The sequence below is a fragment of the Diceros bicornis genome, chromosome 31 (genome assembly GCF_020826845.1).
Source record: "Diceros bicornis minor isolate mBicDic1 chromosome 31, mDicBic1.mat.cur, whole genome shotgun sequence".
In the NCBI taxonomy this organism is placed as follows: domain Eukaryota; kingdom Metazoa; phylum Chordata; class Mammalia; order Perissodactyla; family Rhinocerotidae; genus Diceros; species Diceros bicornis.
In genome coordinates this window covers 34,258,891-34,272,847 of record NC_080770.1, presented here as the reverse complement: position 1 = coordinate 34,272,847, position 13,957 = coordinate 34,258,891, and the positions used below count along the sequence as shown (strand labels likewise).

Genomic DNA, 13,957 nt, shown 5'->3' with positions numbered 1-13,957 from the left:
GTTTTTCAGTTCTTCCCTTGGTCAGTAGTAAGAAAGTAAAGATTCCTTGTGAAGAGAAGAAAATTATTTATTTCCTTGTCCTAAATTTTAGGAGGATATGATGGTTACCGCCCTTCATTCTCTAACACTCCAAATAGTGGTTATACCCAGTCTCAGTTCACTGCTCCCCGGGACTACTCTGGCTATCAGCGGGTAGGTACAGTTACCTTAAAATATAAACTTGACTGGAATATACCAGTGAGAGGGACTGATGGAGTTGCTTGATGGGTTTCAGTGACTAATTTGGGGCTAATTCTCTACCTTTGTACAAGATAGTTCATTTTGGAAAATGATGACTTCCGCTTTTCTTGGCACTAAATATAGGTACTCATTTAGTAGGGTGTGTTAAAAACAATGATTTTTAAGAGCAGAGAAATATGTCTTAATGTTCTTGAGAATAACAGGAGTACAACAATTACAGAATAACTTTCAGCTATGATATATTGAAATATCTAGAAGAATAAGGAAGAATTCTGTATTTTGCAAGTGTTAAGACTGTAAGGATAGAGGTAGCTGGCTAAGCATTAAAAAATTACCTTTTCTTTTCTTCAGTACTAACCAGCTTGTCTTTTAGGATGGATATCAGCAGAATTTCAAGCGAGGCTCTGGGCAGAGTGGACCACGGGGAGCCCCACGAGGTAATATTTTGTGGTGGTGATCCTAGCTTCTAAGTGGAGCTTCTGTTCTGGCCTTGGAAGAGCTGTTCATAGTCTGCATGTAGTTTACATGTTAGGAATACATTTATCATTTCCAGATTTGTTGCTAGGGATTAAGTGAAATTCTCTGTTTCTAAAACTTACCTTGAGCCCAAATTTAATTTTTTGAATGACTTTCCCTGTTACAGTATAAACTGTCTTAAAAACGAGGACATTTCTTCTCAGAAAAAGTGTTTTTCCAACTGCAAATTATTTTTCAGGTCCTAAAACCTGCTAAATGTTTTTAGGAAGTACTTACTGAAACATTTTTGTAAGACATTTTTGGAATGAGATTGAACATTTATATAAATTTATTATTATTATTATTTCATTTTTGAAACATGCCTATTATATTTTAGGGCCAGAAACCCTATAATGGCCAGATAAGCCATAGTTACATTTAGAGAACCATTTAGAAGTGATAGAACCAATTGAAATTTCAATGCCCTTTGGACCACTATTAGTGATATCAAATTATTTCTGACTTTTAAACAAAACCTCCAAATTCCTAACTAGCTTATTGAACTATACTTAAAAATTACAGGTGTTAAGAGTTTTTGGTTTTGTTTATTACCGTAGGAAAACTACTTTCTATTGGGGCAGGAAGTCAACCTATGTAACAATTAGAGGTCGCATTTCATATGATCTGAAGTTCTGAATGGTTCTCTGGTTTGAAGGAAGTTAAATCGAATAGGTTTCCTCTAGATATTGGCCATAACATGTATAAAATGTATATTAAGGAGGAATTACAAAGTACTTTGATTTCAATGCTAGCGGAAACTGGCCAGCAAAAAGGTACATTTTTTTAAAATTAATGGATCACTTGGGAATTACTGACTTGAAGTATCAAAGGGTATTTGCATGTGAATGTGGGTTATGTTCTTCTTGCTCACCTTGTAGCATATTCTATGAAAGTTGAGTTGACTGGTAGCTAAAAATCTGTTTTAACAGCATGTAAAAAGTTATTTTATCTGTTACAAGTCATTATACAATTTTGAATGTTAATGTGGTTTCTTTTTAACAATTTAGGTAATAAGGTCTGTTTTCCATTCTGGTGCTTTTATTAATTTTGAGAGTATGATGTTACTTCTGAAATGTAAGCTAGAGTGTACACTAGAATGTAAGCTCCATGAGAGCAGGTACCTTGTCTGTCTTCACTGCTGTATCTATTTCCAACGCCTGCTGACAGTGCCTGGCACATAGTAGGCACTCAATAAATACTTGTTGAATGAATGAATGAATGAGTACTGGTGGAATACTCCATTAGCTCCACTCTTCTTTGAGCTAGAGAACATGAGCAAATTTGCGCATGACAACTTCCAGGACAGGTGAAACTTGAACACTGAAGAATTGACCTCTTAAACCTAATAATATGGTGACAAGCTGTCCACATGCTTCTTGACTTCAGATGAAATCTGCTTGAAGGCAAAACAAATAATATTTGAAAGAAAAACCAAATGCCATTTTTGTCTTCTAGGTCGTGGAGGGCCCCCAAGACCCAACAGAGGGATGCCGCAAATGAACACTCAGCAAGTGAATTAATCTGATTCACAGGATTATGTTTAATCGCCAAAAACACACTGGCCAGTGTACCATAATATGTTACCAGAAGAGTTATTATCTATTTGTTCTCCCTTTCAGGAAACTTATTGTAAAGGGACTGTTTTCATCCCATAAAGACAGGACTACAATTGTCAGCTTTATATTACCTGGATATGGAAGGAAACTATTTTTACTCTGCATGTTCTGTCCTAAGCGTCATCTTGAGCCTTGCACACGATACTCAGATTCCTCACCCTTGCTTAGGAGTAAACATAATACACTTTACGGGGTGATAATATCTCCATAGTTATTTGAAGTGGCTTGGAAAAAGCAAGATTGACTTTTGACATTGGATAAAATCTACAAATCAGCCCTAGAGTTATTCAATGGTAATTCACAAAACTAAAATATTTCCCTTGAAAGGAAAATGGAAGGACTGGAGTGTGGTTTGGCAGAACAACTGCATTTCACAGCTTTTCCTCTTAAATTGGAGCACTGAACGTTTAGATGCATACCAAATTATGCTTGGGCCCTTAATTAGACATGTAAAGCTGGCTGCCAGCTTTGACACAGCACTGTTCATCCTCTGGCTAGAAGACTGTGGTTAAAAACATGTAAATTGCTTTTTAACAGCTGATACTGTAAAAGACAAAGCCAAAATGCAAAATTAGGCTTTGATTGGCACTTTTTGAAAAATAGGCAACAAATTTGGGATGTAATCTGGATGGCCGCTTCTGTACTTAATGTGAAGTATTTAGATACCTTTTTGAACACTTACAAGTTTCTTCGACAATGACTTTTGTAAGGATTGGTACTATATATCATTCCTTATAATGTACATTGTCTGTCACTAATCCTTGGATCTTGCTGTATTGTCACCTAAAATTGATACAGGTACTGATGAAAATCTCTAATGGATAATTATAACACTCTTGGTCACATGTTTTTCCTGCAGCCTGAAGGTTTTTAAAAGAAAAAGATATCAAATGCCTGCTGCTACCACCCTTTTAAATTGCTATCTTTTGAAAAGCACCAGTATGTGTTTTAGATTGATTTCCCTATTTTAGGGAAATGACAGTCAGTAGTTTCACTTCTGATGGTATAAGCAAAACAAATAAAACATGTTTATAAAAGTTGTATCTTGAAACACTGGTGTTCAACAGCTAGCAGCTTATGTGGTTTACCCCTGATTGTTAGTGTTAACAGATTTTATGGTGATCTCCAGCAGTGGTTTCTGTAGTACTTGCACTTACCTTTTGTTTAATCCTAAGTGAATTATCCTTTTCTCATGGAGGCATTTGTATTCAAAGCGGTGATTCCTTCCTTTAGATGCATAGGGAGAGTCACAAGTTTGATGGAGCTGGATAGTTTAGTAATTTATGTACTATGTACTATGTTGGAATTTGTGCTAGCAGTTTGAGCACTAGTTCTGTGTGCCTCTGAACCTATGCTGCTTGTCATATCCCACTTTGACTTTATGGAGAGGTAACCCCACCTGTTAAGCAAAGGCTACTAAGTTAATGGTATATTCTGTGCAGAAATTGAATTTTGTTTTCAGCCTTTAGCTAAGGAATTTTTCCAGTAGGTGCTCAGCTACTTAAAAAAAAAAAACAAAACTATTCTCAAACATTCATCATCAGACAACTGGAGTTTTTGCTGGTTTTGTAAGCTACTAAAATGGATAGGCTGTTGAACATTCCACATTCAAAAGTTTTGTAGGGTGGTGGGGAAGCGGGGGGATCTTCAATGTTTATTTTAAAATAAACTAAGTTCTTGACTTCTCTCGTGTGGTTGTGGTACATCATATTGGAAGGGTTATCTGTTTACTTTTGCAAATGAGTATTTCTTTTGCTAGCACCTCCCCTTGTGTGCTTTAAATGACGTCTGCCTGGGATGTACCACAACCATATGTCACCTGTGTTTTAGGGGGTAGATAAAATACTCGTGCTTTACTGGGTAATCCCTAGATGATGTATGCCTACAGTCCTTCTATATATAAAACTAAATTTGCTATTCTGTGTAGAAAATAATTTCATGACATTTAAAATCAAAATTGAAGTAAATAAGTTCTTTATACAGTGATCTCTATGAATCAGTTCAGAGATGGGATGGGGGAGGGATGCTTTCTAGGTTTCAGACTTCTATGCATTAGAGCACATGTGAATGTGTAAAAGTGTTAGTAGCTTGATTATTTCTCTGTATGTTTTTAAAAGAATAGTTCTTTTTGAAATTATAATTTTTTTTGGCATTCTGCCATCGCAGTCTAAAGGTTAAGCTTTTATGCCTCAATTCAGACTATATTTTTTAAAGGAGTGCCTCATTATGGGGCAGAGAACTTTTTAAAACGTCTCATTAAGATCTGAGTCTTGGTACTAAGTGTTTTGTATAATATGTGAATACTTGTCCTACCTGCAGGCCTTTTGTTGGATCAAATGCATATTTTAGTGGAGTTGCAAGGAAATGATTGTCATCTGTGTCACTGTAGCTTCTGGGTATAGCAAGATTCCACATATATAGTACTTCTGTAAATGCACAGTATCAGTCATCTCATGTGGATAATAAGACTTCTATTTTAAAGCTTTAAAGTAGAATATCATTGATTACCTTGGTTAGGGCAGTTTTATTTCCAGATTCTAATATCCCTCAAGAATGTGGAAGAGTTTTTCCGATCATTGTATCTTGATATTAAAACAAATATCCTTTAAATATTTTTAATCAGTTAGCTTCTACAGTTCTTTTGTCTCCTGTATATGCAATTCTGTTATGTGGGAGACTTTTCCACTTATAGGAGACATGGGAATGTGTGTTTATTCTCAGAAGGCTCATTAACTGAGGTGCTCTGTTGACAAACAATTCATAAAATGTAAAAGGTAGGTGAGTAGTCAGCCTCCTCAAGTGTCTTAGGAAATTTGTATTGTTCATTATATTTTCAGTAATATATCTAATTAGGGGGAATGGGATACAGGAAGGACTGAGTTCAAACCCTTCATTTCATCTTTAAGCTCCTGAATCCCCATCCCACTTGAGTTCTTATTAAGCACTCTAAGTTTTATTGACTATTAGTTATATTTACAAGAATCCATATTGCCCTTGATCCTATCCCTTCTAGAGTTAACGGGGAGGGAAAACCCTCAGGAAAAGGAAAGTAAGTTGTTAAGGCACATCTCGATACCTTTTCCCATTTTGAATTCTACAAAAATAACTGGAAAAGACTACTGAATGTTTTAAATTACATTAGATTAAATCATATTAAAACCTGATACCTTATTGTCCTTGAGTGGAGTTTGCTTTAGTTGTATATGCCATCTAGCAAAGCTCTAAGTAAAGAAGTGCTGCTTGTGAGAGACGAGGAAAAAGCTTAAATCTCTCAGCAGCCTTGTCTTCTAAGGCTGGACTACTGCATTCTCTCAATCAGGGTTTTAATACCTTACAGCTCCTCTGAAGCCTAACCTAGTCCTATGCAGAGGACTGGCTTTTTGAGTGTAGGTAGTGAAAAACCACCTGATCTCTGGTAAAGGCAATTTTTAGTGTTGTATTCTTATTTGTAAGTACTAGTTTTCTTTAAGTTCTGTGATAATGTTAGGGAGCCACTGAAGTAAGGCTTCATTCAGCGAATTTGGGTATCCTTTGCTAGGCATCATGCCAAGCACTAAGCATTCAGTGATGACAAAATCACTGGTTCCCACTTTGATTGAACAGTCTACTCAAAGATATGGACATGGTGACACTCAAGTGTAGCAGATGCCATGATGGAGCAACATGGATGATGACAGATATTAAGGCTGTAACTTACAGGATATGACCTAGTCAAAATGATCAGGAAAGATTTCGTTGAATTAAGACTTGAAGGATGAGTGGTTAACTAGGCAAAGAAGGGGAGGGAAGAACATGTCCAATGGTCCACTCTCCAGTGACTATCTGGCTCAAGTGGAAAGAGTACAGATTCAGTGGAGTTAGAGGCTGAAGAAACAGGTAAGGGCTACTATGGATGCTTTATAGTTATATTTCATGTTAAGTTTTGTCTCTTAAGAACAGTTGGAAACGTTTGATTTTTAAGCTGTGTTTGTGGGGGGTGGGAGTTGGGAGGGAAGAATGGTGGGTCACCTAATAAAATTGCCATTTAAAGAACACTCAGTGCAGTGTTGAGAACAAAATATATGGGGCAAGAGATGGCTATTGGAATACCCATGTAAGAAATGATGACAACATGAACTAAAGTGGACGGTGGTGGTGAATGGCTTCTACATATTTCCTGTCTCACTGGCGACTGTTCAGTACCCTTTGCAGAGTTCTCCAGGCCTGTCAAACTTCATCTCTAGCTAGTTGTCTTCCCTAGTGATGTCATCCAATCTCATGACTGACTATTATCAGCGTTTTAGTTACTCCTAAATATTTCTAGGTCCCAAACTCCCCGAAACAAACTCGTACTCGATATCTTGATTTGAATGTCATATTCCAGACTGATCTCTTGATTAGCCTCCATTCATCCTGTTTCTCAGGGCAAATACCTTGGATATCATCTTTGATAATCCTTTCATACTGTGTCTAGTCCTTAAGCAAATCCACATGGTTCTACCTTGAAAATATATCCTGAGTCATCTAGCACTTGTGACCACCACCTATACCAGCTTAGAACAGGGAACTACAGTAGCTTATAATGGTTCTTCCTGCTTCTACTCTTGCTTTCCTATAGTATAAATTTTTCACAGTAGCCAGAATGAGCCTTTTAAGAGGAGAGGACAAATCAGATTTTGTCACTTCACTGTTCCCCAAACTCCAGTGGCTTCCCATCACACCCAGAATTAAATTCTAAATCTATGGCCCACATGGCCCTTCATTATCTGGCCTAATTTCCTGCCGTTTTCTTTCTTGCCCGCTGTACTCTGGCCACGCTGGCTGCTTCATGGGAAGGCCTTTCGCTCAAATATTCTTAAGACTGATTCTAAATTCAGGTGTTTGCTCCAGTGTCACCACCTTAGAGGCCTTCCATGTCCGCCTCTGAAGTAGTACCCTTAGTCACTTTTTACTCACTGGATACTTTTTTCTTAGCCCTTAAAACTTACCTCGAGTTATGTAAGCTTCACGAGAGACGGGAACGGTTTGGTCACTTCATCCCTTTTGTCTGGCATATTGACTTTTTTTTGAGTGAATTATAAAAATTTTATAATGGATGTTGGACTAGATGGGTGGTGGTGGTGGTTACGTTAGATTTGCAGGTGTCTTGATTTGGGGGAGGAGTTTCAGGGAGGGAGGGAAATGTTTCCACATGAGTTCGGCTTCGGACCTTCTGAATTTGAGGTGTCTGAGAAGAAATGTCAAGCAAGCAGTTGGGTTTGTTTACTTGAAGTTCAGCGGTCTGACCCAAAGACAAAGATGTAAGAGTATGTATAGGGGGCTCTTGTAGTCGTGCTTGGGCGAGTTCGCCCGGGAGCTGGGGGTGCGGGTGGGGGGTGAGAGGAGGGGAAGTAATTGAGCAAGAGCAGAGCCCCAGAACTGGTTTTGAGAAGAGCGCCAGCTTCTTCCTAGCGGGACCTGCAATTACTACGGCCGCAGTGGTCTACGAGGTAATTACTGCGGGTATGGAGGGGCGAGAGATGAATGAAATAGGTTGGCTGATCGAGTTTCCTCATCCGGTCACATTAAAATGCGAAGTTATTTAGACAAGATCTGTGAAACTACGCACAGATCCGGGCCCGCTGACTGCGTGCTGCCCGGGCCTCTGGGCACCCGAGCTAGCCCCAGCACAGTGGCAGGCGCTGGGGTTGCGGACATCGGGATGCTTATTTTGCCGTTTGGAGCCTGGGTATCGTAATGGTGACGTGAAGAGAGGCAGACTGCAGCCAGCACCACAGCGGCTGCGGGCCGTCCGGGCTGCAGCTCCGCCTCCCGCGCCTCTGACGTCATCACGCAGCGACAGAGTGAGAAAGGGCCGGACGCTGAGGCGCGCGGTCAGGCGTCGGCTGGGGCCGCCCGCTGTGCCCGGCGGTCTTCCGGAGTAGTTGGGCGCCCCCACGTGCCGCCGCCTCGCCGCTGGCTGGAACGCGCCGCGCGGGGCGCAGGTACCGTACACCGCGGGGTAGCTGGGGCTGCGTGCCGAGGTCGGGGGCCGTGTCTTTCTCGGGCCGAGGGGGGGCGGGCTCGGGAACGAAGGCTCTGCATCCGGGCCGGTGCCAGGCCCGTGCCGGCTGCCGCCCCACGCGGACTCTCCTAGATGAGAGGATCCTCTTCCCCAGTGGGCGGCCCCTCTCGGGCATGCTTCTCGAGCGCTCTCGGGGGTAGCGGGGCTCCTCTCCGTCCTGTAGGGCCCTCTAGCTGGGGGTCGGGGTGAGCGGGTGGCTCACAGGTCTGCTGTCTGGGGAGCTCGCCCGCAGTTCCTGGATGAGCGCCGGGCGTGGAACCGAGGCGGTCTGATTCCAGATCCAGCCTCGCTGCTAACTACTGTACTGTGCTCCTTTGCTTGTATTCTTCTCTTTCTGTGTGAGGAAGATCTGCCCTGAGCTAACATCTGATGCCAATCCTCCTCTGCTTTATATGGGACGCTGCCACAGCATGGCTTGACAAGCAGCGGGTTGGGGGCGCACCCGGCATCCGAACCTGGGCCGCTGAAGTGGAGCGCGCGCACTTAACCGCTGTGGCACCAGGCATCAGCAGTCACATTCAGGACTTTATTTTGTTTGCCAGTGCACCTAGAATGGTGTCTGGCACTTAGATGTTTTGTGTTGGTTAGACGAATAGATGAGTGAGTGAAAAATAATCATCTTTCTCCTCCTTTCAGGCCCTCCTCATCCATTAAGGTTCCATGACAACTCCAGCCCACAGCAATCTCAGACCTTCATCAGACCACTGGCTATAGCTATTACTTTTACATCTAATTTTGTCTGTCTTTAGACAGATTGTCCCTAATCTCTTTCTTCTAAATATCTTCTCCAAGGAGAGTGAAAGCTTTTTGAAGTCAAGGCTTTATCTGGTGCTACTTCTGGGGCTCCCACAGTAACTAGAGCAAAAACCAGTCCCCAACAATTAGTTATTGATTGAGTATTGTGGGGTCTTGATGTGGCCGGCAGCACGGCTGACAGGCCGGGCAGCTTGGTGAACCGGGAACAGCTCAGGCTCTGGAGTCAGGCGGACTTGAGTGTGAATCCTGTCTCCGTTACTTTTTTTCCTCGGGATGCTGGCTCCTTTCCTTATAAAATAGGAACTGTTGATTGTGACATAGTGTTTTACAGTCACATAGCACTGCTAATGTCCATGTTGGGATTGGGAGATTAGAAGGACAGTTAAGGTTAGAGTTCAATTAATGATCTTTATGTTTAGAATGCAGCAAGCATGGGAGTTTTTAAGTAACAGGTCAATTTTATGTTTAGATTATAATATAATTGACACATCTGCTGTTTATTTATTATAGTAATGATGCAATATTTTGTCATATGTAACCACAGTAACTTCTGAGGTCCATCTGTACAGGCTTCGGTATGGTTTTCCCTCCTTTGAGGAAACAAGTTGGACATATTTAATTCTAGTAATATTCATTGATTTCTTTTCCTTGATTTTATTAGTAATGCATGTAAATTTAAAAAAAACAAAACTCGAAGAAAATGGAAGAACAAAATAAGAATCACCTGCAATCTCGCCATCCAGAAATAACTACTTGACACTTGGGTGTTTTCTTCCAGGCTTTACTCTTCTCTCTGTGACGCATATGCATAAAAAATGGTGTCGTCCTTTATCCTGCCATGTTATCCTCTCATAAGCATCTGTATCCTTAGATAAGTTTTGAAAATGATTTTGAAAAAGTTTTTTTTGGAAACTGCCTTATTATCCCATAGATATACTATTATATGTTTTAATTATTCTGTTTTTTTGAACATTGTTTCCAGTTTTTAAACATTCCTCAATTGAGGTGTGAATTATAGCTTCCCTGTTGACTTCTTCTCTGGAGGGAACATTTTCCTCACCTCCCAAGCCTCAGTTTTCTAGTTTTAAAAATGAGGCTGATGTCTTCCCTAGGGAGCTGTTTGATGGTTAAGTAGGATGATGCTTAGAAATGTGCGCAGCATAGCCGCTAGCCCTGCAGGAGGCAGCCAGCTGATGTTTCTCACCCCGAGTCTGGCGTTCATGCCCGCTTGTGTTGCCTTTCTTTCCGTTTTAGTGATAGTCTTTCACCATGCATCGGAAGAAAGTGGATAACCGGATCCGGATTCTCATTGAGAATGGGGTAGCTGAGCGGCAGAGGTCTCTCTTTGTTGTAGTTGGAGATCGAGGAAAGGATCAGGTAAGACCTGGTAAACGCTTCCTCACTTACCTTTGTGTCTTGTCCCAAAGAGTCCGCATGTTACAGGCCCTCTGGGGTTTCCGCATGCAATGACATTAAGGTCCCTTTGACTGGTTTTCTTTAAGTAAAATGCCTAGTGGGAACCTTCCTTTGTTTCTCAGAAATGACAAATATCTATGTTTAGAATTATTAGCAGACAGCTTAACAGCTTTTGATGCCTGGGGTGGTGGACTGAGCACAAGGTTAAAGTGTATGTGATCTGGCTTCTAGTCCCAGCCTGGGCACTACTTGCCTTGTGACCTTGAGCACTTCTCTTCTCTGGCCCTCAGTTTACTTTCCACATCTGTCAAATGAGGTCTTGGGCCTGGCAGTCTCCAAGGTGTCTTTGGCCCTGAAATTCTGTGACTTTTTCTTTGGCAGGTGGTCATCCTCCATCACATGTTGTCCAAAGCAACTGTGAAGGCTCGGCCTTCAGTGCTGTGGTGTTATAAGAAAGAGCTGGGGTTCAGCAGGTAAGCTTGGCCCTCAAGTGTCCCATGTCACATACAGTTCCTGCCCGTGGCTTAAATGCCAGGAACCGATTCCTTGACGTAGTTTTTCAGGGATTGCTAGTGCAGGTCTGTCTCTGAGGACACTCCCAACAGAGAAACTAATGGAGCTGATGTCCTCTCTTTATTCCTGACAATGAGTTTCAGTCCTTTCGTGCTAAGTCTCCAGCCCATTTCCTTGCTTTTTGCTGTGATTTTTCTTCCCACTCTTCCAAGCTGATCACACTCATCTAATGCGAGTTCTTCACTTGCCTTTCCGTGCGTCAGAGTTACTCCACATCTTCACTCTCCCTTTTTCCTTCACTTTTGTTTCTGAACCTCATCCCGTGTTCAGAGCAAACCCCTTTGTCCACTCTGGCTCTCTTCTCTCACTTCTTTAGGATCTTGGCCTTCTTGTCTGTGCGGACACTCCATACCCCTCTGACACTGCCTCCTTTTCCCTGCAAACATGTTCAGCTTTCTCCATTCTCAAAAAAATGATTAGCTACATACCCAGCTTTCTCCCTCGGGCTAGCATTCTCTCTCATTTTTATTGCCAGACACCGTGAAACAGAAGCCTTTTGCATTTTCCAGTTGCCCTCTTTGCCGTCTGGCTTCTGTCTACCGTTGTGACCCAACTGTGCTCTTGGAAGTTGTCGACGACCTGATGCCCAATACAGCAGCTTTTCTCCCCCCTCTGCTCCTTTTCAGAGCTCTTCCTCCACCAGCTCACTGCTGTATTTGACAGTGGCTACTCTTATTTCCTTGAAGCTGTGAAACTTAAGACTTCTAGTCATAAGTAGCAGACCTCCAGCATAAAAGCACTTAGACACAAAGGGAATTTATTGAGCTATACGGGATAGCTCATGAAACCTAAGGGGATGAGGTTTCAGCTCTGCCTCAGGGGGGATGGAGAGCCAGAGCGCTGAGGCTTCCAGTCGTTGCTCAGTCTCCCATCTCTGTGTGTCTGCTCTGTTCTTTCCCACTTCACATCAGTCTCCATGGCAGAAACAGCACTTCAGTTTTACATGTTTCAGGTCCAACCACGTGGATATCAGTCTTGCAAATACTTGTGGAAAGACACCCACCCTGGGGCCAGGGAAGGCGGGGTTGGAAACCTGGCAGTTCTGCCTACAGCTCTGTGTAATGAGGGGTTCTGGGTGTGGAGTGCTGTTCCTTGGCAGATAACCCACTATGTGACCCCCTCAGAATGCTCTCCTTTCTTGGCCTTTCTGGCTCTTACTCAGACCGCCTTCCTGAGCTCTCTGCTTTCCCTTCATCTTATCTCCTGCCCTAAGCCCAGCTGGTGTGTGTGACTCTGTCCTCGGGCCTCTTCTCCCTCCCTCATTCCCCGTTGTGCTTGTCTTTGGTGGTGACTCTGAAATCGTGTCTCCATCTCCAGCTGCTCTGCGTGGTGGTGAGGCTCCCTGCCTTGCTCCTGCTCCTCTTCTGCTCAGGATGCCACTCCACCTCTGCGTCATCACTGTGAAGTGCTCCTCACTTGTCAGGGCCCGCCTCCTTGGTGAGGCGTTTCCTGAGCCCCTCAGCCATACCTCCTGGCTCCTCCACCTCTGCAGCATGTGCCTCCTGCTACAGTGCTTGTCCCCTGCCCTCTCTCTCCCTCCAGGTGTAGTCACTCACATGCTGGTCTTTTCTACTTCCCGGTGGTAAGGTCATTTTGTTAGGAGGCCTCTCCTGTTTACCTTTGTGTTTTCCTGTTTTCACTTGATCGGGCATGTTTGTAGGAGGTGCTTAATTCACATTTGTTGATTGAATGTATTGTTAACAGGATCTAAAATTTTTTTAGTTTTACTTAGTACCAAAGGCTAAATTTGATTTGTTCCTATACTTTTGTCTTAAGGAGACTTGATTCTGCCTAAAAGATGCTACATTTTGAGTAAATAGTTTTGACTTTTAAAAAAAAATTATAAAGCTTTATTGTAAGAAATATGAAAAATACCGATAAAGTCACAAAGGGAAATAAAAGGCAACCATAATCTCAGCATCTAAGTGTTGTTAGCATTTAGCTGTCTATCACTGGTATGTAGTTTTAAACCATAATTGGTATTTTGGTGTGTATATTATGTCCTATCCAGAGACTTTCATAATTGGGCAGGTAAGCATTTTTAATATGGATTGAGAATAAGGCCTCTTGCCTATCAGCAGAACTGTAAGTTTCTGGGGCTTGTGATTCTCAGTGCTGTTCAGTGAATGTCAGATGGATGTGGAATTAAGCAGTTCACGGTGTTCTGGGCAGATTAGCTTTTCAAACTTAACCCACCTGATTTCACTTTTAAAAACCTCCTCTGTGCCTCTTGCAGCTCTCCCACCCTTCTTGATGTGGCAGAGCATCAGGTTAAAGCTGATGCTCTCTTCTGAACCATGAGTTAAGGCAGAGCCAGAAGGACAGTGAAAATCAACTTGCCCACCTGGCTTGTTTTACAGATGAGGGAGTGGAGGCCCAGGGGAAGGCCTGGGTTCTAGCTATTCAGTTAGAGAACTCTGGTAGAATTTTGATCTGCTGTAATCCCCAGTTCTGGAGCTTTCTTATTCTCTCTTTTCTGTAAAAGAAAGACTTAAATGACAGTTGGATATTCAGGGTTTTTAAGATGAAAGAAAAGTTCGGGGATTTCTGAGAGACGTCCAGATTCCTTTCCAACCCGTATATCCTCCATCGGTATTATCCCAGATTAGAGCTGCCCTGGAGGACTTGATCCCACAGTCTGGGAAGAAAGTGGATGAATTCATTTAGGAAAAATGAGTAAAGTCCCCTGCTGTCACCATGGCTTTCCCAGGTCCCCAGACACCATGTAGTTGAAGCACTGGCTGGAGAGTAAGATGATGAGCCACCTGGGTTCAGTTTCGAGCTCTGTTCTGGCCAG

General features: G+C 42.4%; 2 protein-coding genes across 5 annotated transcripts in view; both read left to right on the top strand.

Annotated features, from left to right (window-relative positions):
• The window catches only part of CAPRIN1 (cell cycle associated protein 1), a 34,979-nt gene extending 29,988 nt beyond the window's left edge, over window positions 1–4,991 (top strand). The window contains exons 17-19 of the mRNA XM_058527173.1: window positions 92–192; window positions 614–677; window positions 2,212–4,991. Of these exons, the coding sequence (XP_058383156.1) occupies window positions 92–192; window positions 614–677; window positions 2,212–2,276 (230 nt within the window). The 3' untranslated portion in view covers window positions 2,277–4,991. The remainder of the gene's footprint in view (window positions 1–91; window positions 193–613; window positions 678–2,211) is intronic.
• Window positions 4,992–8,259: 3,268 nt separating this feature from the next.
• NAT10 (N-acetyltransferase 10) overlaps window positions 8,260–13,957 on the top strand; it is a 35,593-nt gene continuing 29,895 nt past the window's right edge. The window contains exons 1-3 of one of the 4 annotated variants that reach the window (XM_058527172.1): window positions 8,260–8,335; window positions 10,426–10,548; window positions 10,969–11,060. In XM_058527172.1, the coding sequence (XP_058383155.1) occupies window positions 10,441–10,548; window positions 10,969–11,060 (200 nt within the window). In that variant the 5' untranslated portion in view covers window positions 8,260–8,335; window positions 10,426–10,440. Of the gene's footprint in view, window positions 8,375–8,871; window positions 9,016–10,425; window positions 10,549–10,968; window positions 11,061–13,957 lie in introns of those variants that run through there. The other 3 variants (XM_058527168.1, XM_058527169.1, XM_058527170.1) reach the window with 3 other exon arrangements.